This window comes from Delphinapterus leucas, chromosome 6 (assembly GCF_059928025.1).
Source record: "Delphinapterus leucas isolate spDelLeu-1000000601 "Yukka" chromosome 6, BTC_Dleu_Yukka2, whole genome shotgun sequence".
NCBI classification, from domain to species: Eukaryota; Metazoa; Chordata; class Mammalia; order Artiodactyla; family Monodontidae; genus Delphinapterus; species Delphinapterus leucas.
Genome location: NC_143134.1, coordinates 124540720 through 124568024, shown reverse-complemented (window position 1 = coordinate 124568024; position 27305 = coordinate 124540720). Strand labels below are relative to the sequence as shown.

The 27305-nt window shown below is 57.1% G+C and overlaps 1 protein-coding gene across 7 annotated transcripts in view; it reads left to right on the top strand.

The window, feature by feature from the left end:
- EXD3 (exonuclease 3'-5' domain containing 3) overlaps positions 1–27305 on the top strand; it is a 76798-nt gene that overhangs the window by 17672 nt on the left and 31821 nt on the right. For 5 of the 7 annotated variants that reach the window (XM_089914068.1, XM_022578056.2, XM_089914069.1 and 2 more), the window contains exons 3-8: positions 5721–5785; positions 9071–9244; positions 9569–9736; positions 14642–14695; positions 15737–15876; positions 22840–22937. In XM_089914068.1, coding sequence (XP_089770194.1) covers positions 5721–5785; positions 9071–9244; positions 9569–9736; positions 14642–14695; positions 15737–15876; positions 22840–22937 — 699 coding nt within the window. Of the gene's footprint in view, positions 1–5720; positions 5786–6404; positions 8403–8496; positions 8643–9070; positions 9245–9568; positions 9737–14641; positions 14696–15736; positions 15877–22839; positions 22938–27305 lie in introns of those variants that run through there. The other 2 variants (XM_022578052.3, XM_089914067.1) reach the window with 2 other exon arrangements.

The following is a 27305-nucleotide window of genomic DNA, read 5'->3' as shown; positions in this document are numbered from 1 at the left end:
TTTGCTGTGAGAGGTGAGGAATGGGTCCAGTCCATCCTGGAGGACCACTGGGACACCCAGCAACACTGAGCTCCCCATGTGTGGAGTCTCCCCGGCTTTCTGCTCTGTTCACCTGCTGCCTCACGCTATTTGGTGGCGGTGGTTTTATGACCTGCTGCATCCGGCAGGACTAAACCTCTCGTTGCTTCTCTCTCGTTTCTTGTTTATTTTCCATATAGACGTCAGAATAGCTTGCTTGCTTCTACAGAAATCCGTTGCTGTTTTTACTAGATTTCATTACATTTATGGTTGGCCAAAGAGGCATCTGACACCATCTCATCCCAGTATCAGGCAGGACTGGGGGCTCACAACGCCTTCCCACAAGGTGGGGTCTGCTTCTGCCCTTGAGTGGTGCTTCCCGAGGCCTTGCCCTGGGAGCCGGGCTCGGGTGTGTGCCTGAGGCCCTGGGGAGGAGCCCGTCTAAATTCCTGACCCACAGAATCTGGGATCGTGAGAGAAGAACCACTTGTTTGGGGCCCGTTGCCTTTCTCTCTATTCTTCTGTCTTCAGCAGTGCTTTTTTTTTTTTTTTTAATTTATTTATGTATTTTTGGCTGTGCTGGGTCTTCATTGCTGCGTGCGGGCTTTCTCTAGTTGCGGCGAGCGGGGGTTACTCTTCTCTGTGGTGCACGGGCTTCTCATTGTGGTGGCTTCTCTTGTTGCGGAGCATGGGCTCCAGGCGCACAGGCTTCAGTAGTAGCAGCACGCGGGCTCCGTAGTTGTGGATCGCGGGCTCTAGAGTGCAGGCTCAGTCGTTGTGGCGCACGGGCTTAGGTGCTCTGCGGCATGTGGGATCTTCCCGGACCAGGGCCCGAACCCGTGTTCCCTGCATTGGGACTGGATTCTTAACCCCTGCGCCACCAGGGAAGTCCCAAAGTTTGATTCTTGAGCTTGAGTTTCAGTGTCCTCTGGACGCACTGCTGCCCGCCCGCCCTCACCCACGTGCTCCTGGGGCGGTGTCAGGGGGCAGGTACCAGGCCAGAGGCCACCTGCCCTGCCGCCCCTGACCTGCCGTCTGGCCACCCCTGGCCAGCAGGTCCAGGATATCAGGGTGGCCCAGTCCCGGGCCCAGGGTGGGGAGGTGGCAGCGGTGGCCAGGCTGCAGCCACGGCTGATGTCCACCCTGTGTACAGAAGGCCCCCGTGCCCGCCCTCCTAGCTCAGCCCGGCCTCCTGTGGTGCATCCCTGTGTCAAGGGAGTGGGACTGGCCCACTCTCGGCTGGCAGGGTGGCCCCAGGCCGGGCATCCCGTGCTCGATGAGTCCTCCTTGTGCCGGCCTTTGGTGCCTGCTGCACTCAGGCCCGGGCCCACATTCACACCGGCCCCGGGGCCCCTCCAGCTCCAACTTGGGCTTCCCGGGTGTCTGCCCATGGCCACGGAAGCTGGTGACCTTGTCTGCGCGTGCAAGTCTGGCCTTGGCACGTCCAGCAGTCACTATAGAGTGTCCCTCAAGGCCTGGGCCACGGCCTTGAACAGGGCCAACATGGTCACCGCCGGGAGCTGGCAGCATCGGGAGGGGACAGACAGCAAACCCGCATCCCACGTGCAGTGTCAGGTGAGGGGGCCAGGCCGGCGGGTCAGCGGTGCTTGGGCAGCGGCTTGAAGGCCGAGGGTGTGAGTGACCGAGGGTGCAGCCTGGCCTGTGGCTTGGACCCAAAAGGGCACTGGGCCTGGGGGAGCCGTGAACAGAGAGCAGCCTGGCCCAGCCTGACCCTGTCAGACTTTCCTCGCACTGGGCGTGGTCTGCAGGGCCCGGTGGGGAAGAGGGAGACCTTTGGCTGGCGCCTGCTAGACCCTTTCTTTTGGTAGGAATTCTTGACTTAACCGTGTCCCGAGGTCATCAAGGTATTGTGCAGGTGCCCTGCAGAGGCTCTGTTGATCTGTCTTCACAGTGAGACCTACAGCCCCTGGTGGGTTTTCTGTAGTGTGAGATGGGGGTGACATCCCAGTGTTTTCAATAAGGTTATACCGTTTCCCACACTGGCCGCACACCCTGGCCCATGCAGGCCCAGTTCCGGCTCCAAGTCCCCCCTCCCTGGGCCACGCGCTCAGCCTTAAGCCCTGTGGCTCTGGTCTGGGTGGGGCGGTCCTCTGGTTTCCCTGTGGTTAAGGTAGTCCCCCCGCACCCGCGCACACTGCTACTGTTTGGGCTAGAGTGCGGGGTCTGCTGATTAATTCGGGGAGAATTGACAACTTTGCATATTACTGATTGTACGGTATAGCCCGTCCTGAATCAGGTCTTTTAATTTTGTTCTCAGTGACGTTTTTTTTTTAATTTATTTATTTTTGGCTGTGTTGGGTCTTCGTCACTGCACGCGGGCTTTCTCTAGTTGCGGCGAGCGGGGGCTCCTCTTTGTTGCGATGTGCGGGCTTCTCATCGCGGTGGCTTCTCTTGTTGCGGAGCACGGGCTCTAGGCGCGCGGGCTTCAGTAGTTGTGGCTTGCGGGCTCAGTACTTGTGGCTTGTGGGCTCAGTAGTTGTGGCATACGAGCTCAGCAGTTGTGGCTCGCAGGCTCTAGAGCACAGGCTCAGTAGTTTAGGCGCACGGGCTTAGTTGCTCCGCAGCATGTGGGATCTTCCCAGACCAGGGCTCGAACCCGTGTCCCCTGCACTGGCAGGCGGGTTCTTAACCACTGTGCCACCAGGGAAGCCCCTCTCAGTGACATTTTATATTTTTTGCATGAACTTCTTTTGTTACATTTATCCCAAGAAATTTGAAATTTCTTATGTTACTGTACCTGATATTTTTTAAATGTACATTTCTGTCTGTCGCTAGTATGGAGGGAACAGTGGACTTTTTTTTTTTTTGGCCGCACCAAAGTGGCTTGAGGGATCTTAGTTCCCCAACCAGGGATTGAACCCGGGCCCCCTGCAATGGAAGTGCAGAGCCCTAACCACTGGACCACCAGGGAAGCCCCAACAATGGATTTCTTAATACTGGCCTTGTGTTCACCATCCATGCTGAAATAAGTCCATTGAGTAATTCTAATACTTGTCTTTAGATTCTTCATTGCTTTCTAAAAACATGAATCATTTGTTCAGTGCATAACGACGTTTTGGGGTATTGTTTTTACTTTTAAAGACTTTATTTTTTAGAGCAGTTTTCGGTTCACAGCAAAATGGAGAAGAACGTGGAGATTTCCCATCTACCCCTGCCCCTCCCACACGCACCACCTCCCCCATTATCACCATCCCCACCAGATGGGGCACTTGTGACGAGTGAGGGATCTGCCTGGACACGCCATCATCACCCGAATTCTGTAGTCTACCTTGGGGCTCACTCCCGGCGTTGTGCGTTCTGGGGGCTTGGACGGTGCAGAGTGGCGTGTTATCTGCCGCTGAAGGTTCACAGAGTCGTTTCACTGCCCTGAACGCCCCACGCTCTCCTGTTCATCCTCCCTCCCCCAAGCCCCCGGCAACTCCTCATCTTCATACTGACCCCGTAGCTCTGCCTTTTCCAGAGCGTCAGAGTTGGAATCATACTACGAACGTAGTCTGCAGCCTTTCCCGATTGGCTTCTCTCACTTAGTAATTGGCATTTAAGTTTCCTCCCTGTCTTTTCATGGCTTGATGGCTCATGTCTTTTTAGTGCTGAATAATATTCCATTGTCTGGAGGGACCAGAGTTTATTGGTCAGAGTGCTGATGCTTTTATTTTTTCCTTTCTAAGTTCTGTGGCCTTAATTTTTCCCTCTTGCTGCTCTGCACCGGCGTCGAATACACAGTGGGCATCCTCCTGGTGTTTGCGTCTTAGGGGAAAGCTTTCAGCATTGAGTTCTGTGTTCGCTGAGGGTTTTTTATAGGTGCCTTTTGTCTGGCTAAGGAAGTTCCTTCTCTTCTAGTTTGCTGAGTTATTTCTTAAATTATAACTAGAACTCTCCCTTAAGAGATGCTTGTTCTGCCTCTATTGAGAGCATCATGTGACTTCCGTCCTTTATTTCACTAGCGAACCAGGCTGATGGACCTTCAGTTGTCCAGCCAGCCTTGCTTTCTGGGACGGACCCTCCTGTGGTGTACACGGGCGTCTCTCCCGGGTCCCTGAGCCCGTGTGCTCGGGGGCTGTCCCCCAGGGTGTGGCTCAGGTCCCCAGCCTTTCCCTCCATCCCGCCTCCTGCATGGAGCCAGCAGGTTGCTGTCGTCCCCCTGATTCTTGGGTAGGTTCGCAGGTGAAGCCACCTGGGCTCCTGATCCCCCAGATTTGGCCGGGAGAGTCTGTTAGTGGCCTCCCCTGCCCCAGTGTGTGCACTGATGGTCAGGTCCTGACTCTGACGCCTGACCCCGACCCACACCATGTGAGGGCATGGCTGGGGTCCTGACCCCTGACCCTGACCCCCACCATATGCGAGGTGTGGCCGAGGTCCTGGCTAAGTGCCAGGGGCTTCTCCCACCCCTGGGCTGGGGTCGGGGACACACCGGGAGCCCAGACCCCCCTTGGCTGCTTTCCTTCCGGTCCTCCCTGGGCTCTGGGCCTTGGCGCCTGCTGGTTCTGAACAAAAGGGCCAGAAGGCTAAGACTCCGCGCTCCCAATGCAGGGGGCCCGGGTTCGATCCCTGGTCAGGGAGCTAGATCCCGCATGCATGCCGCAACTAAGACCCGGCGCAGCCAGGTAAATAAATACATACATACAGTGTGGTCATTCAGCTTAAAAAAAAAAAAAGAACCGGAAGGTTTGTCTGTAATTTCTCAGCGGGGCTGGAAAGGTTACAGCGCCTGGGCCTTTGAAGCAGAACTTGCAAGGCAAGGAGGGGCTGGGCCTCAAGCCTCGGGCTGCCAGGGAGCGGGGGTGGGGGAGTGGGTTAGGCCAGGGAGGTGCTGCTGAGGCTGGCAGGGCTGCAGTGAGGCGCTGGGGAGGAGGGAGCCCCGCCTGGAGTGCAGGGAGCGTGAGGCCCAGGGGCGGGCCCGCAGCCAGGGGGCGCTGGTGGCCATGGGCACCTCGGAGCTGGGTCCCTGGTCCCCTGGCCTCAGAAACAGCTTTCTTTCCCAAGCCAAGAGCTGGCAGCAGCGACCTTTCCAGGCCAGCCAGCTCTCCTTGGCACTGGCCTTGGATCTCGCCTGAGGGCGCCGGCCCTTTTCCAGCAGGAGGGTGACCCCGACCTCCCCTGTCCCGGCCAGCACTGGGCTGAGTGGCACCTGTGTCATGACTCCATGCCCCGTTCTGCAGCAGGGACAGCGGCTTCAGGGAGCAGCGGCCATGGGGGTGGGGAAGCTTTGGGGAGTGGCCAGCCTGCATGGGGCTCACCCGGGGCTGGGACAGGGCGGAGGGGAGACGGGGGAGACAGAGGCCGGAACCACCGCGGGGCCTCGGCAGGGGCCAGAGGCCAGACATGGTGGGCGGTGGATGGGTTTGTGGGCGGCATACCCCGCTGGGCGGGCCTTGCCCGTGGGGGGCCAGGTCAGTACTGCCGACTTAGCCCCGGCGGCCGACGCCCCTTCCCCACTCACACGGCCACTCTGAACCCATCGCGGCTTAAATCTGAGGCCAGGCTCCCTGAGCTGTCAGGGGAAGCCCACCCCGGTGGGCACTGCGGGAAGCAGCCCTGCTGGGTGGCCGGGCCACGGTCCTGGGGAAGGGGCAGAGAGGGCACAAGGGGCCGTGGGCGCTGGGCGGCATCTGCGGGAGCCCCCAGGCCTCGGCTCCCACCTGCCCCTCAGCCCCTCCTCGGCCCTTGTCTTGTCCCTTCAGGCCGGGACCCGCTGCTGTTCCTGCAAACTCTGCAGACGCTGTGGTCCACTCGGGAGCTGGGACAGGTGAGTACTCGGGGTGTGGGCACCGGGCCGCCAGCCTCGGCAGGCTGCCGTGTCCAAATGTTCTGGGGGGTGCATGGGATTGGAGCCGTGGGACAAGGCCTGCTGGACGCTCAGAGCAGGCAGGGAGGGCCTGTGCCCACCACCAGCTTCCGGGCAGTGCGGGGCACCTGCCGGGCCTCGCCCGCTGCCCCCTCTCCCAGAGGGGCAGCAGGACAGCCCGCCTGGACAGCGGGGGGGATGCGTGTGGTCCGGCGGGAGGAGCTCTGGCGGGGAGGCTGCCAGGGTCTTCCACGGCCACTTGGGGGTCCTGCAGTGGCAGCTGCCACTGCCCAGACAGTGTCCCGCCGTGACCTGTGCCAGGAGGACAACTCTGCCTCGTGGCCCCCGGGGGTGGTGCAGTTACTGGCCCTCGGCCGCTCCTTCTCTGCACTTTGCTCCCTTGAGGCATCGAAAGGGCGAGGGAGGCTGCCCTGGCTCCTGGGGAGGACGGGCCCACGCGTGGCTGGAGGGAGAGGGCCACATCCTCTAGTGCCAGCCTGGCCTCCAGCTGCCCGCCGAGGGTGGGCAGGGCACCCAGACCTGGGGCAGGCTGGTCGGGCAGGCGTCCGGAGCAGGTAAACTCCAGGCTTCCACAGCGCTTCGTGGTGGAGGAGGGCCAGCAGCCGGCCTCCTCTCTGGACAGGCCTGGGCTCCCCGCACGGCTGGGCAGATAACGGCCCATCCACTGCCTGCGCTTAGGCCTGAAAGCAGCCATCTCTAGCCATCAGCTGGAGAATCCAGAGTTTTTGCAAAAGCCAAACGTTTTTTGATTTTCCAGTTTCGTGCCCTGTGGCTTGAGGGTGAGACTCAGGCAACAGGGCTGTGGTGCTGTCCAGCCTTCCAGTTGGGAGCGGGCTCATTGCGAGGTGGTATCCTCTGCCCTGGTGTCACGGTGAGCCGGCTTTTGAGCTCGGCTCGACCCTCCATCCCTGTTCACTGAAGGCAGGAGCCAGAGGCCTACAGAGCCTGAGGATGAGCCGGGCGCTGCCCCGGGGGCGGCGGGGCGCGGGTGGGGGGCCTGCAAATGAAGCCTGGGGGCTGTCTCCCTAATGGTTGTTCCTGGGCAGAGTGTCTGTCTCTGGATTTATTTCTCTGGGAAGCGTCCGCTTCCTCCACGTCACCACGGTTTCGGCCGGAGGTCCCTCCCGGTTCCTGACCCCCACGTCTCCCGGCAGCGCTGCCCCTCCCCCGGCCTTGTGCCTCTTTCCCGGGGCTGATCTCAGCCTTCAGGTAGCCGGACGCCCAAGGCATCGGTTTCCAGGAGTCTTGGTTTCCGATGCTGCATTTAACGCCGCACCTTCCCCCCGAGTTCTGTTCGTCACCAGTTTGATGTGTAGGGGTCCATCGTCCTTCCTGTTTTCTGATTTTCGCTGTGTCTCCTTCGACTAACCTGTTGTTCATTTCCAGAGAAACACAGGGCTGTGTCTTGATGTCGGTTAGCTGTTTGTTTCTGGCTGTGAAGGAGCCCGGTCCATCTGTTTTGGTTTTTGCACAGGACAGGCTTGTTTTGTGGTTAGTTATATAAACACTCTGAGTTCCCTACTTGGCGAAAGCTCCCGCCTGGAGGGGACGCACGTTTGCTCACCAGAGCTTGTCCCGGGTTCCTGTGAGCAGCCGGCACCACGCTGTGCAGTGTCCAAGCTCGGACGTGTGTGATAACCAAGGGGCCAGCAGCTGGAGATGCGGTGGCTCAAGCCCTGAGGACGAGGGTGCAGATGAGCCAGAGTGTCCTGGGGGCCAAGAGAGCAGCAGAGGGACCCAGGGGGCGGCCGCATGAGAGCAGCTGGAGCCCAGCAGAGCACGTGGAGTTTTCAGGGACTGGACAGGACAGGGAATCTGGAGATGAAGGGGAGGCCAGAGGGCAGGAGGGAAGGAGAGAGGAGGTCAGCCAGGGTCTCAGAGCCAGGGGTCCGGAGGATCGTCGACATGGACGCTGAGCCCACCACGCCAAGGGCAGGGGTAGCACGGGAGGGCGACACGGGGCCAGACGTAAACCCCTGGGGCCCAACCCTGGTGCGTGAGTTCCACCCCAGGGCTGCAGCTACCGCTCAGGGCCACTTGCGTCTTATTCTTTACTTATTTATTGATTATTGTTTTCTTTTATAATTCTAGACATATTTGTATTCTATTTTCATCCCCAAACCGATATCTTACTGTTCTTTACTCTTAGAGCTTTGATCACCCTGCTTGCGGTCACCACTCATGGTGAATTGTTCCTTGTGTGTCCTGTTGTTTTTCATTGTGAGCTCACCTTAGTGCAGCTTTTTCCCTCTGGTGGCTGAGGGCCAGGTCCCCAGGGCCGTCCCCAGGACCAACCTCCTGAGCACACGTGGAAATAAATCCAAATCCAAAGGCCAGAGCTGGGTCCTTCTAGACCTTTCCTTTTCCCAAGCAAGGGGTGTGGTGCTGATGGAGACCCCGCCCCCTCCTCGGGCAATGCTGGACGGTGGCCCCCAGGCTCTGTGGGAACCGCAGCCCCCTGCTGGTGCCCTTCAGACCCCTGAGAGGTGTGTGTGGCCTTGCCTATCCATCCTGGAGGGTGACAGCTGTCCTCAGGGTCTGTTTGAGGCCATCTCAGGTGAGTTCCAACAGCCACAGCGAGGGCAGCCCCTTCCAGAGAGCCCTTGGGTGCGAGGGCTTCGGCCCCCTGAGCTCACACTTGACGCCTGCAGGTCCACCCTGGGCCGGACCCCAGCAGGTCCTCGGTCAAGGGAGCTGCAGTGACCTGAACCACTGGAGCGGGCAGGGCGTGGCGGGCTGGCCGTGCACAGGGCCCTGCTGGTCACGCAGAGGACGCCCAGCTGCTCTAGAGACGGTGGTGAGATGCATGTTGTCCCCCTGGACGTGGGTGTTGGGGACACACCTGTTCTTGTCTCTGTCTTGCAGCTCTTACGTGTCCCCCAGAGCTTCCCAGCACAGGAGGTAGAAAAGTAAACAAAAGGCATTTTTCAGTTGGGGTTTTTTCCTTTTTTCTGTCTCCTGTTGCTTGCTGGGCCCTGCTGACCTGTCACCATCTCTGAAGGGCCAGCGCCATGTCCCATGCGTGCCACGCGGGTGGTCAGGGCACAGAGGAGCTCCGCCCAGGGTCTGGCCTGGGGAGCAAGCCCCAGCCTTTGCAGGACCATTGGCCTGGACGGTCCCTGTGCCCGGCCTGGGTGCAGCAGACCAGGAAGGTGTGGGCGGCTCCGTGTGGGTGGGGGAGGCCAGCAGGAGGACTCACCACAGCGAGGCCTTGTGTCTCCACAGCTCCGGGAGGAAGCCCAGAGGGGATTCGCCACCCTGGAGGACCCGCTCGCCGCCCTCCTGGACATGCTGGACAGCAGCCGGGGCTGGCGGGGGAAGGGCCCCTCCCTGGAGGCCTGGGTCGCCCGTGAGCTGAAGCGCTGCTTGCAGGCACAGCTGTGCCCGGGGCCGGCCCGGGTGAGCCCTGCCCGCGGCCCACAGCCTGCCCCTTCCCAGCCCGTCCCGGCCTCGGCACGGGGTTCCCACGCGCACCTGGCCTGTGGAGGTCGCCCACGGTGGTCGGGGGCTCTCGGCCTCCCGAGAGCCACACGCCGGGCCGACCTCGGCTCCCTTGCCTGTGCCCCTGCCAGCCAGCCCCTGCTCACCCACAGCATCCATCCACTGGCTCTGGGCTGCCAGGTGCTGGCCGCACGGGGCCTGCCCAAGCACCAACCCCCCACCCGCATCAGGCCCCGCGACTCCGGTTGCCGCCTCCACTGAAGCTGGGTCTGGGGCCTCCAGGGCAGCCCAGGGCTGAAGCAGCTGCAGGCCCGTGCGGTCAAGCTCCTTGCCGAGAGCCCCCCCGGCCTCGTGGAGCCGCTGGTCAGCATCTTCCAGCTGCAGGATGCAGACCGGAGCCCCCTTCTGGCTCACGTCCACCGGCTGCACCAGGAGGGCAAGTTCAAAGAAGTGAGTGAGACCCTCCCTGTGGCTCTGGGCCTCTCGTCCACGGGCTGGGCCTCCACGTGGGTCAGCGGGGTGGGAAGGAGCCAGGCTGGGGCTCGAGGCGCCGAGCCCAGAAGTGTCCCCTCTGCCCTCCAGCGTGGGGGGCCTTGCAGGGGGCCTCATGTCTGGTGTGCAGGCTTTTGGGGACCAGCTGCCCTGGGGACCATGTCAGGTTCGTGCCTGGCGTGGCAGCCCTGGGAGCCCCTCGCGCTGACCGACTGAGAAAGAGGCTGGGTACAGCCGCCCACACCCTGCCTGGTCTGCACCACGCTCAGGGCCCTTCCTCCCCAGGTGCCCGCCGGCCTCTCCCCCTCGGTCAGCGGCGTGGGGACGCCCAGCTCTGGCCCAGAAGCCCGCGTGGCTGCGGCCCAGCTCCCTTTGTTAACTCCCAGAATTGCTCTCCGGGGGGCTGAGAAGTGCAGGTGTGGGAGAAGCTAGCCGCAGTCTCTGTGCCCCGGGCCCAGATCGGACCCGGGGCCCGCTTCTGTCTTCTCCTGCCCCAGCCCAGACTCACCCAAAGGTCACTTGGTCCTGTGCTGGCCTGGCCTGGGGGCGGGGGAGCCGAGGCCCCTTGGGGCCCAGCTGCTGCTCCATGAGGACAGACCCTCCCTGCGTGGGGGGCCCTGAAGCCACCACCACGCCAGGCCGGGGGACTGGCCACTGTGCTCTAGTCCTGGTCGGTAACAGAGCACGTGGCCGGGCATCTGTAGGCTGCGCTCGGCCTGCCGGACCTGTCGTGCGGCCCTGCCCCAGAGCCGGGGGCCACACTCTGGGTGGTGCCCACCCCTGCCTGTTTGCTGGGTCCCTCGGACTGGGTCGGGCCAGTGGTGGTGACCCTGTGAGGGTCTGCGTCCCGAGGGCCCTGCTGGCTCCCACCCCAGGGACCGGCCCCGGCACACCTGTGGTTTTCAGAAGATCGGTTGTGGGGCATCGTGCCGGCTTGGGGCGCAGACTCTCAGCCACGTCAGTCAGGAGTCCCCAGCGTGTGCGACGCATGTGGGTTGGGGGCCGCCCGAGGGGGAGGGCGTTTTGCTCCCTTGTCGTGGGCAGGGCTGGGCCAGGAGCGCAAACGTGGGGCTTAGTGGCTGCAGGTCTCTGGGTGGGAACTGGGGGCTTTGGGAAGCTTGGTGGGTTTGCTGAGTGTCCTTCGTGAGCAGCAGCGGTCCTCGTTGAAGCCTAGAAGGTTCTGAAATGCAGAGGGAGCTCTGGGGTCCTGGCCCAGTGTTCACGGCGGATGACCCGTCTGCGGCTGAGGTCGGGAGCGGCGGGGCCCACGGGCGAACAGCAAGGGGACGCTGTCAGCGAAGCTCTGAGCTGTGCTGCAGGCGCAGGGGGCCCGGGGCTCCGCGCACCCCGAGATGCGAGACACGCGATGCCCTTGCAGGGCAGGGGAGGTGGGGCAGCCCTGGGCGCCCGGCTCAGAGGTGCCCTCTCCCTGGGTGGTGAGTCCAGCACCCAGGGCCCAGAGGCTCCCTCCGGGCTCACCTCCCCCGCTGCCTCGTGGGGCCCAAAGGTTCTGGTGCCAGGGTGCCAACAGGTGTGGGGTGCGGCCGGCACCCAGGCGGGTCCCAGGCCCACCCCACACGGGGCCCTCTTCCCGGTGAGGAGGCCCGTCAGAACGGAGGTGTGCGGCCCAGGCCCAGGTGGAGGATATGCTGCGCGGCCACGATGGCGGCGCAGGGACCGGGCGCCCGGCTGCTCGGGGCTTGGCCGGGGCTGAACGGGCGCCGAGGCAGAAGGCGGGCTGGTGTGTCGCGTCTCCTGTTACGCTCAGGCCTTTCAAAGAGCGTCTGGGCGGCCGAATGCGCCTCCCTCGCGCTCTGAGGCAAGACTTGCACACAAAGGGGGCTCTTGTCCCGCACAGGCCCCTCGTGCGAAGAAAGGCCATTGTCCCCGAGCGGGGCGGCCCGGCAGGCAGTGCACGCTCCAGTGCCCACCGCCGCGCCGCCGAGGGGCCGCCTTCAGGCCTGTCCGCTCGGATTAGCGGGGACTCACGACTTAATGCGCTGCGATATTTCATGTCGAGGGCGGCGGCCGGCCCCAGCCGCGTGAATGCCTGCTTTTGTCTGCTGCATTATTTTATTTACATTTTTTAAACAGCTTATCAAGGTAAAAAGATAGCTTTGCTTTAAAGAAAAAAAAAAAAAAAAAGCCCCTTGGCTCCAGGCCCACGCTGAGCCGCCGAGGATGGAAGGCCCGTCCCGGGGCCCGGCTGCCGGGTCTGGGCACCTGCCCAGCCCCCCTGCTGGCCGAGCGGGCAGTCGGGCGTCCGTGCAGGGCTCTTCCCGCTGCCACCGCCCCAGCCCCTCTGGTCTTCTTAGTTACTTTCCCCCAAAGCGGCAGCTCTGGGGTCCGTCTGGTCAGAGGTCCCTGCAGCCCCGCCCTGACCCGGCCGCAGGGCAGCCCTCTTCTCGGTGGCTGGCTCTCAGCCTCCTGGGTGGAGGTCAGGGAGGCCCGCAAGGTGCCAGGTGGGCCCAGCCCTGGGCAGGGTCCATCTGCAGGTCCCGGCCACTACCCTCCTCCCATTGGGCCTGCTTCCCGGCCTGGATCTGGAGCCAGTTGCAGGCACCTGGGCCAGGAGGCGATCTTCCTGCATCCGCGGGACCCCCCACGTGGCCACGTGACCGGTGGTAAGCCGTGGGCAGCCTGGCCTGCTGGCCCCTCAGCAGAAGCTCAGACTGAGAAGTGACCAGAATCCAGTTCTCAGCCAGGCCCAATAGATCCAAGGTGGAGTCCAGGCCCGGGGCTTCCTAGAGGAGGTTCTGCTGCCAGGTAACCGTGGCCGCCCCCGATGGAGTTAGGGCGCCCTCCCGTGGCCGGGTGAGGCCAAACGGTCCCCCTCCTCGTCTTGTGCTCCCCCCAGCCTCCAGGCTACAGAGCTCCCCAGGGCTGCGGGGGCAGGATGAGGGCACTTCCCAGACTGTCCCTGGGGGTGTCCATGGCCTTCCATCCCTGGATGCTCTGGCCACACCCCTCAGTGTCCACGCAGGCTGCCTGGCCAAAAGAGGGCAGCCTGGGTGCACAGAGGCTCCAGCCTGGCCTGGATAGAGGCTGGCTGCCCTGGAGGAAGCAGGCAGAGAGAAGGGGACCCAAACCCTCTGACAGTGTCGTCCTGTGGCCAGGGCTGTGCACCCCTCACGGGGAGGGGGGCGGGGGGGGGCCTGTTGAGGAGCTGGATCCTCAGACGATGGAGGGCGACAGCCCAGCAGAGTGGTGAGAAGCAAGGGGCTCACCTCGCTGCCCCCTCCCCTCCCCACTCCCAGGTCACTGCCCAGGGCCTGATCTGGGGGGTGGGAGGGTCCCAGGCCCCAGTCGTCCCTCCCACGGCCCCTTCTCCAACCGTGGCATGGCCCGATCAAGCCCAGGTCCAGATGTTGGCCCTTCAGTAGCCTGGAAGCCAGGCAAGGGTCCAGCAGATGCAGGACACTGGGGACGGGGTTCTGACCACCCCAGGTTCTGAATAAAGTGTGTGAGGCCGCCAGTGTGTGCACTCTGGCCTTCTTGGATGAGGGTCCGGATCTCCCTCAAATTCTCGGGGGTTTCCCATCCAGAAGAGGTCAGTGCCATCCTGTGAGGCTGGAGTGGTGCCCAGGAAGGCCCCCACGTGGTGGCACCTGCACCCCGCCCGCAGCCCTGGGCCCCTCCCCCAAGCCCTGCACCCTCTCCTCAACCCTGGCTCCTTCCCTGGCCCCGCCCCAGCCCCTCCCCCATTTCTGCTTTATCCCCCTCGCCCAAGCCCTGCACCCCCCTTCCCCTGGCCCTGGGCCCCCTGGGGCCTGGCCGAGGCTGAGCTCCTGGACACCGGCCAGGCCGCGGGGCGCCGGGTCAGTGCCGCGCAGGGAGAGGCCCCCCAGCCCCGCGCCCCCGCCGCGCGGTCCAGGCCTCCACCGGAGCAGCCTTTCCCAGGCCGCTATTTTGGGCCTTCTGTGAGCTGCAGGGGGCGGGGCCGGGCTGCCTGGCTAGTTATTTTTGCTCATAATGGGAGCACGATGTATGGAAATTATTAATAGCAGAGCGGCCTGCGCTACGTGCGGGCGCCCAGGGCCGCGCCGTTTCCTCTGCTGAGTCGGGGGAGGGTCACGCGCCCCGTGTAGGGCAGGCCGCCCAGCGTGCCCACTGCCCCATATGAGGGGCTGCCTGGGGGGGTGGGGGGATTCAGAGCCTCTTGCTCTGTGGCTCCTGGGGCAGCTCTCTGCATGCCCCCAATGCACGACCACGCCGGTCCCGCTGCCATGGACCTGGAGCGAGCCTGCCCCATCCGACGACTCCTAGTCACTGGGGCACGTGGTGTGGCTTGTGGAAAGGGTTCAGAGGCCTGAAGGAGCCCCGCGTGTCAGGGCCGCCGCAGTCCCTCGGGCCTCCCGGGCGCACAGAGTGCCCTCGCTGTGGGCACTGTGAATGGTGGGAGGGGATGCTCCCGGGAGGAGTGGGGCAGCAAGAGCAGACGTGGGGAGAGCGGTGTGCACCGTGTCCAGGCCCCATGGCTAGGTGATTGGGGCTTCTGTCCCTCCCTCTGCGTCCTCCACCCTCTCGTCGGCAAGCCAGGACCCAGGCCACCTGGCTCAGCTCGCACTTTGCGGCCCCGACCAGGCCGCACCCCAGTCTGGAGGGCACAGGGGTCGTTCCGCCCACCCCACCGCGTGCGGGGCCTGGCTCAGCACAGGGGGGCTTGTAGGCCGGAGCACTGCCTGGTTTCCGGCCGCTTGGCTGGGGGCCACATGGCTGGAACTGGACCGGCCCCGTGGCTGTGCCTGCAGCGACTGGGCGGTGACGGGGTGGGAGTGGGGGCTGCAGAAGGGCGGGAGCCCCTACCTGTGGCACCTCCTGTCCCCCCCAGGCCCAGTGTCATCCGGTCCCTCTGTTTCCCAGGCCATCGTGCTGGGCGCAAAGCTGCGGCTGCAGGCAGATCTTGATGTTGAGAAGGTAAGGATCATTCTCATGCAAACTGCGTAGCTTCCAGCTCCAGGGCTCCAGAAACATGGTGTAGGGAGGGTCCCTCCCACTGAGCCCTGAGCTTTGCTCCCCACACGGCTGGGCCCAGGGCGCTGGAGGGCAGGGGTCACATGTGAAGGGTCCAGGACTAGGGGAAGGGAGGGGCCAGCAAGGGCCTGTGCGTGGTCAGCAGGCATTGGTGTAACGTGCTCAGAAAGTGGCCGATCGCCAGGAGCTCACCAGGCATTCCGTCTCTGCTCTGGGGTGGCTGGAAGGGTTCTCAGGAATGGGGGCTCCCACAAGGACCGCCCACCTGGAGCCCTGGTTTAGCAGATGGGCCTCCGTCCAATCTGGGCTCCAGACAGCCTGCCCTATGTGACCACCTGGGGGAGGGGAAGGCAGGTGAGGAGGGGTCTTCCACAGGGGCCACTGGGAGGGGGCTTTGTCGAGACCTGGTTCTTTCAAGGGGAGTGGCCCGTATGTCCCAGTGCCCAACACCACGGCCAGGGGCTCCCTTGTGGCCTCCCTGAGGGCTCAGGCAGTTTGGGGGTCTTGTGAGCTTGCGCCAGGCCACGTGCTGGTGCCGTCTTGCCCGTGACGGGCATTTCTCGGCCAGCAGGGCCATGGCCGGTAGTTGGTCGCCATCCTGCCCACCCCACCCTGCTCGGTGAAGACAAGGGGACAATGGGGCCCCTCCAGGAGCCCCCTTGTGTCTTGGAGCCTCTCATCCTTCCCGATGGAGATGGGGTGACCACAGAGCCCCCCAGGGACGGGGCCCAGGGAGCGGCGGGGCCTGTGTGTGTGTGTGCAGGGGCCCGAGCATGGGGCGCAGGCCGTGAGCCGGGCGTGGGGCTTCGCGAGGTCCTCAGACACTTGGTTGGGCCCCCAAGCTCCCCGGGGGAGGCAAGTTGCATGGACCAGCCTCCAGGCCCCTTGGTTCTGATGCTCTGGCCACTCCCTGCACTGGGCTGGAAGTGAGTCCGGGGTCTTGGGTGCGGTGGAGCTGCGGCCTGAAGGTGTGTTTCCCCGTAGATGTGCATCCCCCTGCTCCTCCAGGACAAGGCAGACCTTGTGGAACGCTACGTGGATGGCTTTCCCGACCTCCAGCGGAGGCTGCTGGCCCTCATGGACTCCTGGTGCCAGCCCGGCTTTGACATCAGAGTCGTCGCCAGGTGAACCCCACGGGGGCCCGGGGTGGGGTGGGGGCAGGGACTTGGCAGGGGCAGTAGGCACGTGGGAAAGTCACCCCACACCGCCTCTCCAGGTGAGCCCCGGCCAGGTGGGCAAGAGACCTGCTTCAGGAGCCAGGAGGCCGGGTTTAATGCTCTGAGACGAGCACAAATAATTCTCCACGGGGACTCCTTCCTTACGCAGTTCTGCAAGTCATATCTCTTATCCATTCACTGGTTCCTTCGTTTCTTCCTTCATGTAATAAATGTTTGTGGAGCGCCTGCTGTGAACCCTGTCCCAGCAGTTACAGAGAAGAGGCAGCATGCCAACAGGGAGCCCACGTGTGTGCGTGTGCGTGTGACCCCAGGGCGTCCCCTGAGCATGGGCATCTGGAAGGAGAAGGGCTTCCTCCCACCTCCCTGGGGTGGCTGAGGGGAAGTGCACTGCGACTGCCAAGGCTCCTTGGCCACCTGTCCCTCAGCAGGCAGCGGGGCTGGGCGCCCTGTCCGTGCGCCCTGCAGCCCGGACCCTCTCACTTGAGAGTCAGGCCTTGGGCTCTGGCGGCAGGCCTCCCTGGACCCTCCCTCCCCTGGAGCTGGGTGTTTTCCTCGTCCCTAAAATGGGACTAATTCTGTCTCAAAGGGCTGTCGTGACTTCACACCCTACGAAGTGAACAAAGCAGCAGGCCAGGCACACGTTGTGTTGCTGCCACTGCTTTTATTATGCACTAAAAAGGAGAGAGAAATATAGGTGGAGCAGTACGGACGGGGAAGGGGGGAGACACACGGGTGGAGAGTGGGGGGCCCGTGAGTTCGATTTAACACGGATATTTAATGGTTTTTTTAAATGTCCTCATGCTGTGCTCTGAAAGGGCTCAGAAGCGATGACCTCCCGTAGCGGTGAGCACACCTAGCAACCAGATCTTGGTTTCTAGATGCCATTCTCCACTCAAAGGAACAAAGGCTCCTTGGGGAGTAGACTGAGAATGGAAACAATAATAGAGCATAAAAATACCTTGGATTTTTAAAAATGCACGAGTCGGGGCTTCCCTGGTGGCGCAGTGGTTGAGAATCCGCCTGCCAATGCAGGGGACACGGGTTTGAGCCCTGGTCAGAGAAGATCCCACGTGCCGCAGAGCAACTCACCCCGTGCGCCACAACTACTGAGCCTGTGCTCCAGAGCCTGCGAGCCACAACTACTGAGCCCATGTGCCACAACTACTGAGGCCCGCGTGCCTAGAGCTCCGTGCTGTGCAACAAGAGAAGCCCGTGCACCATAACGAAGAGTAGCCCCTGCTCACTGCAACTAAAGAAAGCCTGTGTGCAGCAACGAAGACCCAACGCAGCCATAAATAAATAAATAAATATTTTTAAAAATGCATGAGTCTGGAGTGATGCTCAAAGGCAGGGAGCAAAACTCTTTTACAGGGTATGTCAGCTAATAAATGGAAAGGAATGATAAAGTTAGAAATCACCATTTTGTAACTTCCAATAAAATAATTGATTTAGGCACAGATCATAAAGAGATGCTAAGAAAGAAAGAGATAAATACAAATTACCCATATCAGGAATGAAAAGTAGAACGTCACTACAGACCTTACAGACTTTAAAATGGTAATAAACGTTGTTTACAACTTGATGCAAATACATTTAACAGTTTAGATGTAACAGACCAAATTCTTGCAAAACACAACTTACAAAACTGAAAAAATAGAAAATTTGAATAGTCCTACATCTATTAAATAAATTGCATCTGTAGTTTAAAACTTTACCACAAAGAAAACTATGGATTTAGATGGCTTCACAAGTGAATTCCTTCAAGTGTTTAAGGAAGAGATCGTACCAATCTTACACAAATTCTTCCAGAGAATGTAAAAAGAAAGAGCACATCCCAACTTTTTTTTCTTTTTTTTGGCTGCGTTGGGTCTTCGTTGCTGCACAGGGGCTTTCTCTAGTTGCAGCGAGTGGGGGCTACTCTTCATTGCAGTGTGCAGGCTTCTCATTGCGGTGGCTTCTCTTATTGCAGAGCACAGGCTCTAGGCATGCGGGCTTCAGTAGTTGAGGCACGTGGGCTCGGTGGTTGTGGCACATGGGCTCTAGGTGTGCAGGCTTCAGTGGTTGCAGCACGTGGGCTCAGTAGTTGCGGCTTGCGGGCTCTAGGGCGCAGGCTCAGTAGTTGTGGCACGCGGGCTTAGTTGCCCCGAGGCCTGTGGGATCTTCCCGGACCAGGGATGGAACACATGTCCCCTTCATTGGCAGGCGGATTCGTAACCACTGGACCACCAGGGAAGTCCCCAACTTGTTTTATTCAGCTAGTTTAAGGCTTGATACCAAAACTCGAAAAAGACATTAGGAGAAAGGAAAATTAAAGTGCAGTGTATCTCATGAACATAGGTGCAAAAATACTAAACAAAATATTAGCAATCAAATCAACTAATATATTAAAGAGTTAAGAAAATGAGAAGACAAGCTCAAAGTGCGAGAAAATATTAGCAAAGACACATCTGATAAAGGACTGTTATCCAAAACATAGAAAGTTACCTTAAAACTCAGCAGTAGGAAAACAAACAACCATGGGCTTCCCTGGTGGCGCAGTGGTTAAGAATCTGCCTGCCAATGCAAGGGACACAGGTTTGAGCCCTGGTCCGGGAAGATCCCACGTGCTGCGGAGCAACTAAGCCCATGCACCACAACCACTGAGCCTGCGCTCTAGAGCCCACGAGCCACAACTACTGAGCCCGTGAGCCACAACTACTGAAGTTGCACACATAGAGCCTGTGCTCCACAACAAGAGAAACCACCCCAGTGAGAAGCCCGCGCACCGCAACAAAGAGTAGCCCCCATTCCCGGCAACTGGAGAAAGCCCGTGCGCAGTAACGAAAACCCAACGCAGACAAAAATAAATAAATTAAATAAATTTTTTTAGAAAAGAAAGCAAACCAACAACCTGATTTTAAAAACGGACCAAAGATCCAGATACCTCAGCAGAGAAGATACACGAATGACAGATAAGCACATGAAAGGATGCTCTACATCGTATGTCCTCGGGGAAATGCAAATTAAAACGAGATATCATGACACCCCTATTAGAATGGACAGAATCCAGAACACTGACATCGCCAAATGCTGGCGAGGATGTGAAGCAACAAGAACTCTCGTCACTGCTGGTGGGAATACGAAGTGCTACAGCCACTTTGAAGGACAGTCTAGTGCTTTCTTACAAAACTAAACACATTCTTGCCATGTGACCAAGCCATCGCACCACTTGGTATTTACCCAAAGACATTGAAAACCTCTGTCCACACAAAAACCTGCACTTGAGTGTTTACAGCAACTCTATTTATAGTTGCCGAAACTTGGAAGGAACCAAGATGTCCTCCAGTAGTTGGATGGATAAATAAACTGTGGTCCATCCAGACAATGGAATATTATTCAGAGCTAGAAAGACATGAGCCATCAAGCCGTGAAAAGACAGGGAGGAAACTTAGATGCAAATTACAAAGTGAGAGAAGCCAATCTGAAAAGGCTACTGCTGTGAGATTCCAGCTATATGACATTCTGGAAAAGGCCAAGCTATAGAGACAATAAAAGGATCAGGGATTATGGGGAGGGAGGAACGACTAGGAGAGCACCGAGGATTCTTAGGGCAATGAAACTACTCTGTATGTCACTGTAATCGTGGGTACCTAGGCATCTGTCAAAGCGCATAGAATGTACGACACCAAGAGTGGCCCCAAGGTAAACCATGGACTGTGTGTGGGTGAGGATGACGTGTCCAGGTGGGTTGATCACTGTGACAAGTGGACCATCTGGTGGGGATGCTGACAGTGTGTGTCATGGTCTGCTCAGCTTTGCTGTGAACCTAAAACTGCCCTAAAAAAAGTAAACTCGATTTTTTCAAAAGTTTATACACCATGATCTAGTGGGATTATTTAAGGAACGCGAGGTTGGTAAAACATTTAAAAATCCATCGGCATTCACCCTGTCAACAGATTAGATAACAAAACTATGTAAGCATCTCAACGTATATAAAAATTATAAAATTCAAACCTTATTTATGATAAAAACTCTCAGCAAACTACAAATATAAGGAAACTTCCTTTATCTGATAAAGGATAGTACTGAAAAGAAAACTACAGCAAGCATCATTTTTCTCTAAGTTTTCTTAAAGTATGATTACTATATAATGAACTCTGTGTTCGGAGTGTGTAATTTTGTAACTTTTGATGTATGTATGTGTCCACGAAACCATCACCACAATCCAGGTGCTGAGCACAACCCCCCCCCACCCCCCACCACCCCCTGAGGACCGCTGATCTGCTTTGTGTTACTGTAGATTCCTTTTCATTTTCTAGTACATTATGTAAGTGGAGTTATGTCGTCTGGCTTCTGTCCCCCAGCACAATTATTCTGAGATTCATCCACGTTATTTCATTTCTTAGTGCTGAGTGGTGTTGCCGTGTGTAGCTGCACTATGGTTTGCTTATCCATTCACTCATCGATGGATATTTGGGTGTTTCCAGGTTTTGTCTGTTACACACACCGCTGCTGTGAACATTCGTGCCCAAGGCTTTGCGTGGACGTATGTCTTCATTTCTCTTGGGTGAACACCCTGGAGTGTGATGCCTGGGTCATGTGACGCGTGTGGATTAATTTTTTGAGAAACCATCAAACTTTTCCAGGGCGGCTGCACGTTTCCCATTCCCTCCAGCAGCAGGCGAGAATCGCCAGCCCCACATCCTCGCTGGCCCACGGCCTGGTCAGCCTGTAACGTCCGCGGTTCTAATGGGCATGGAGTGGTATCTTTTTGTGCTTTTGATTTGCAGTCCCTAATGACTAAGGGTGTGAAGTGTATTTTCATTTGCTTATTTGCCATCTGTGTGTCTTCTTTGGTGAATTAGCTGCTCCATCTTTTACACTTTTTTTTTAAAAAAATATTTTATTTATTTATTTAATTTGGCTGCACCGGTCTTATTTGTGGCAGGCGGGCGCCTTAGTTGTGGCATGCAAACTCTTAGTTGCGGCATGCATGTGGGATCTAGTTCCCTGACCAGGAATCGAACCCAGGCCCCCTGCATTGGGAGCTCGCAGTTTAACCACTGCACCACCAGGGAAGTCCCTACACACTTTTTAATTAGGTTGACTGTTTTCATTACTGAGTTTTGAGAGATTTAGAAATATAATCTGGGTTAAAGGCCCTTAACAGACATGTTATTTGCAGACGTTTCACCCTGTGGTGCAGCTTCTCATTCTTTTAATGATCTTTCAAAGAACAAAAGTTCTTAATTTGTTGAAGTCCAGTTTATAAATTAAAAAAATTTTTGCGTCATGCTTTTAGTATCATAGCTAAGAAATCTTTGCCTAACTCTAGGGCACAAACATTTTCTCCTGTTTACTTCTAGAAGTTTTATAATTTTAGGTTTTACATTTCAATCTATGGCCCATTTTTGGAGAATTTTCATATGGGGTGCTAGGTGTGGATTGAAGTTTTTTTGTTTTTTTTTTTAACAGCTGATGTCTAATTGTTCCAGCAGCATTTGTTGTAAAAGACTGTCCTTTCCCACAGAGTTGACTTTGTGCCTCTGTCAGGTGTCCATATATGTGTGGGTCTCTCTGTCCTCTTCTGCTCTGTCTGTGGCACATGTTCTGACCGCCGTAGCCTCACAGCAAGTCCTGAGTCAGACAGGGTTAGCCCTCCAATGCTGTTCTTCTGTGTCAAAGTTGTTTTTAATTATTCTGGGCCCTTTGCACTTGTATATGAATTTTAGAATCAATTTGACGATTTCTATCCCCCAGAAAAGCCCCCTGCGCAGGGGAACACAGCCAGGGCTCTGAGACCTCTGGCCAGTCTATCTGGAGCTTAGAGGAAGCAGAAAATCACTTAAAAACAAACACGAAAGCTGTAATTGAGGCCTGTAGAGAGTTTCTGTGTCTGAAATAAACAGAGCTATACAGAGGGCGCCTTTGGAATACAGAACAGACTTGTCAGTTAAAAACGTGATGGCAGAATGAAAGTCTCAATAAAAGGTTTGGAAGATAAACTTGAAGATATCTTCCCAATGTCATACAAAATAAATGAACAAAGAAGGAAAAGCAGAGAGGAAAGTTTTTTTTTAAAAAAATGGCAGATTCTGTCAAGAAGACCCAACATCCAAATAATGGGAATTCCAGAAAGAAAGAAGGGAAAACATGGAGGAATTCACTCCAGACCCAGTCCTGGGTGGATGGAGAGAGACCCACACTGAGGACCAGGACCCTAAACCCTCAGAAAGAGCAGGAGTCAGACCGGTTCCAGGAGCAGTGCCGGCGCAGGCTTCAGCCCAGCCAGACGCAGTCCAGTGTGAGGCCTAGGGCACCGTCTCCAGGTCCACGCCTCGCCCCTGGGAGGCGCCTGCAGAGCCACTTTGCCCTGGCCTAGGGACAGGAGAGGTGCAGGGCCACCAGGACAGTGATGGACAGGGGTCTGGGAGCAGCCAGTGGCGGGGAGAGGGGCGCAGGGTGATGTGGGCTCTGTCCACAGGACAGGAGGCTAAGGAAGCAATCAGACCAGCAAGGATTAACCCGCAGAGAAGAGGAGGCTGTGGCTTAGCCGCCAGTCATATTTGCACCATCGTGATATTGTAGAAGCTGCTTGTGCCCAATTAACTGGAACCGTGGGTGCTGTTGTTTGGGGAGAGGAGCCTTCTGTGGTGAGACATCGTACAAAACACCTAAAACTGAATCATCGAGAGGCCACAATACAAAGTGGTTCTTGGAAACATGGGGCAAACGTAGACCACCTCAAAATTGTCGTGCGGGTGACTGGCGGCAGGAGGGGCGTACTGACGTGCTGCCTTTCTCTGAGCCTTGTAAGAAGACTTGGCTTTTGAACTGTGCACGTGTATGACATTGATGAAAGGTAAAATCTTGAGATGCGTTAATCGAGAGAAAGCGTTGCTGGGCATGAGCCGTGTCTCTCTCCTGCAGAAGGTACCCGCAGACGACCTTGAGGCTGGAGAGGCTGAGCCCCAGAGCGCTGGGTCGGCAGGTCCTGCGGCTGCTGGAGCAGCATGGCCTGGACCCTGGTGAGTGGGGCCCCCACGCCCTGCGCTGGGGCAGGTGCCAGGCTGGTGCCGCCGGGGGTTCAGGCGGACCAGGGTCTACCGACCCCCAGCTCCCTTCCCGTCTCCTCCCTGCTTCCCCTCAGCACCTGCCCACCTGGGGTGCCCCTGGGAGTCTGGGCCCCGTGGGTGAGGACCACCGAGGCTGCGCCTACACCGTGCTCCCTGCCCCCTCCCCCTTGGTGATCACGGGCACCCTCTCAGAGGAGCAGTCTTACTGACAGTGTTTTATAGCTTCACTGTATGAGATTGTGGAAATTCTTCTCACTTCCTGGCCCGTGAGAGTGTTGATCAGGAACGGATGTGGAATTCTATCAAATACTCTTTTTGCACCTGTTGGGCGGATGCTATGCTTTTCCCCCTTTGGTCTGTCTGTGGGGTGGATTAGGTTGATTGACTATATAACGTTAAATGAATCTTGGATCCCTGCCATGGCCCCGTCTCTGCCGGGTTGTGTTGCCACTTACGTAGACTGCTAGGTCTCGTTTGCCAACTGAAGCTGGATTCAGACTTCGCCTTCCTGAAATGTCTGTTTCTGGCTTTGTGTACGAGGTTAAGCTGGCCTCTGAACACGCAGTGGATGACGGCCTGTCCTTTCTTTTCACTGAGGGTGTTTGTCTAAGATTGGAATTCTTTCTTCCTGAGAAGTTGAGGGGAAATGGCCTGTGAACCTGGATTGCTTTTCACTGTGGAAACATGACTATTGATTTGTCAGCTGTGGGGGGTTTTTTCAGGGAGTTTGTCTGTTTCACTTACGGTTCCAAAGGTCCTGTCATAAGGTATTCCTAAGACTCCTTCTTTTTTATGGCTGAGTAATGTTCCATTTTATATTTACACCTCAGCTTCTTTGTCCACTCATCTGTCGATGACACTCAGGTTGTTTCCATGTCCGGGCTGTTGTGGATAATGCTGCAGTGAATGTAGGGGTGCAGGTATCTCTTTGAGAGAGTGATTTCATAGACTCTGAATACCTACACAGAAGTGGAATTGCTGGATTGTATGGTAGTTCCATTTTTAATTTTTTGAGGAACCTCTACAGTGTTTTCCAGAGTGGCTGCAATGATTTACGTTCCCACCAGCAATGTCCTAAGGTTCCCTTTTCTCCACATCCTCGCCAGCATTTGTTATTTGTTGGTTTTTGGATGACGGCCATTCTGACAGGTGTGAGGTGATGTCTCATTGTGGTTTTGATTTGCATTTCCCTGATTAGTGATGTTGAGCATCTTTTCATGTGCCTGTTGGCCATCTGTGTGTCTTCTTTGGGAAGACATCTCTTCAGTTCCCCTGCCTATTATTAGTATTATTATTTTTTTGTGGTACGCAGGCCTCTTACTGTTGTGGCCTCTCCCGTTGCGGAGCACAGGCTCAGCGGCCATGGCTCACGGGCCCAGCCGCTCCGTGGCATGTGGGATCCTCCCAGACCGTGGCACGAACCCGTGTCCCCTGCATCGGCAGGCGGACTCTCAACCACTGCACCACCAGGGAAGCCCTCCCCTGCCTACTTTTTAATTCAGATTATTTGGGGGTTTTTGCTACTAAGTTTTATGAGTTCTTTATATATTTTGGATATTAACCCCTTATCTGTACGTGGTTTGGAAACATTTTCTCCCACTCCGAAGGTTGCCCTTTCATTTTGTTGATCGTTCCCTTGCTGTGCAGGTTTTGTTTGATGTCGCACATATGTTGATTTTTGCTTTCATTGCCCTGCTTTTGGTTTTTTGATCCTGTCTGTTGTATGCCCTGCTCATCCCACTAAACTGAATCTTTCCCTTCTTTCTTCCTGAATATATTCCCCAAGTTTCAATATGTATTATTTTTATTTTTGTCCAGCTCAAGACACTTTAAATTCCTATTATAATTTTTTTTTTTTACCCATGAACTAACTAGAAGTATGTTTCATTTCTTTTTTTGTTTGTTTTCTTGGTTGTGCTGGCTCCTTAGTTGCTGCATATGGGCTCCTTAGTTGAGGCTCGAGAGCTCCTTAGTTGCGGCATGGCAGACTCCTTAGTTGTGGCATGCAAACTCTTAGTTGTGGCGTGCATGTGGGATCTAGTTCCCTGACCAGAGATCGAACCCAGGCCCCCTGCATTGGGGGTGAGGAGTCTTAACCACTGCACCACCAGGGAAGTCCCTAGAAGTGTGTTTTTAATTTCCAAGCTATGACATTTTTGGTTATCTTTCTGGTATGGTCTGTTAATCTCATTGTGATCAGGGACCATGGTTGGTATGATGTCAGTCCTTTGACTGGGTTGAAATGTGTTGTTGGGAAGAGATCTAACTTCTCCCCTCTGAAAGTAATCTCTCTTTTTCTCTGGATACCTTTAGACTCTTCTCTTTGTCTTTGGTGTTCTGCAGTTTCACTGTGAGGAGCCTAGTTATAGATTTCTTTTTATTTGTCTTGCTTGGGATTTATTGGGCTTTTGAATCTGTGGATCTGTGTCTTCAACCTGCTCTGGAATTTTTTCGGTCATTACCTCTTTCGGATATTGTCTCCTTCCCCTGTCTTCCCTCTGTTCTCTTCCTGGGACTCTGAATGAGTCCCCGTATCTTCCATGTATTTTACCTTTCTTACATACTTTTCATCCATTTTCTTCCGGATATTGTCTCCTTCCCCTGTCTTCCCTCTGTTCTCTTCCTGGGACTCTGAATGAGTCCCCGTATCTTCCATGTATTTTACCTTTCTTACATACTTTTCATCCCTTTTCTTCCGTGTTGTCTAATCCTGGTAACTGCTTCTGCTGTCTTTTTCACTTTACTAGTTCTCTCTTCATCTGTATCCAACGTACTATGAAATCCATCCACTATTTCTATTTCGATTGTTATGTTTTCAGCCCTAGAATTTATAGTTTGGTTCTTTTTCAGATCTGCTGTTTCCCTTTGTATGCCTTCCCGTTGCCTGAAGACATTTCTGATTTTGTTTTTTCTGTCTCTGAGTACCGTGCTCCTGGCTGTGTTATGGTCTGTATCTAAACTTCAGCACTGTCTCTGGTCCTCGTCTGGTTTGTCTGCCTTGCTTACTTGCAGGCTAACTTTGCACCTGCCAACCTTGAGAAATCATCTGATGTAGCTGCCTGCCTCCAGAAAGGAATTTATATATTTATTTATTTTTGGCTGCGTTGGGTCATCGTTGTTGCGCACAGACTTTCTCTAGTTGCAGCAAGCCAGGGCTACTCTTCATTGCAGTGTGTGGGCTTCTTGTGGTAGCTTCTCTTGTTGCGGAGCACGGGGCTCTAGGTGCACAGGCTTCAGTAGTTGTGGTGCGCGGGCTGCAGTAGTTGTGGCACACAGGCTCTAGAGCGCAGGCTGAGTAGTTGTGGCACATGGGCTCAGTAGTTGTGGCGTGCAGACTCAGTAGTTGTGGCACACGGGCTTAGTTGCTCTGCGGCATGTGGGATCTTCCTGGATCAGGGCATAAACCCGTGTCCCCTGCATTGGCAGGCGGATTCTTAACCACTGCGCCACCAGGGAAGTCCCCACTGACAGGTTTTGATTCAGCCTCTCTGGAGGCACCACGTGCGCAGAAGGGAGAAGCAGGAGGGGTGGGACCACCCAGGCCAGCGGCGCAGGTGCATCAGGGCCCTGGGAGCCAGGGCCACGGGCTGCACTGGCGGTGGGGGTGGGGGGTTGGCACTCCACCTGAGACATAGCAGCCCACCTCAGAGGCCTGGCTGGGCAGGAAGGAGCCAGTACCCCTCAGGCTGCTGATTAAAACCCAGAGGGTGAGTTCTAGACTCAGGAGCTCTGAGGAAGGTCCCAGCGACACAGACCGCTGGGGGGTGCTGGGCTCTGAGGGGCCTGGAAGACTGGACTGCAGTGCCACCACCCTGCAGTTGGGGACCTGGCCCTGAGCTGAAGCCAAGCGAGTGGGCTGGAGGGACCCCTGACCCAGGCACAGGGGCCTCCAGGCTCACCTGCACACCTGCCCTGGGCACCAGTCAGGGAGCTCTGGGAGCGTTGCCCCATGGGAACATGAGGTGGGGACATCCAGGCCCCGGCTGCCAGGGCCTCCCGCAAGGCTGGTGGTGGTTGGTTGAGGCAGGGCCCCGCCCACCCAGGACCAGGACCAGAGCCTCGAGGGCCGGGGAGGGAGGTGGGCAGGAGGCCCACAGAGCCAGGCATGATGGGAGGGCTGTCGGGGGGGCAGCTCACCATCCAGCAGCCCTGTCACACCTTTCTTTGACTTCAGGGGCCACGTCATGGCCATGGTGGGCCAGGCCTGGCGCCAGAGCAGCCTTTGGCGGCCTCAGGCTGGCCTTAGCTGCGTGCTTCCCAGGACAGGGCGTGCCCGCCTGGGGAGGGTCCATCCCACCCAACAGGTCTCGGCTGGCCCGA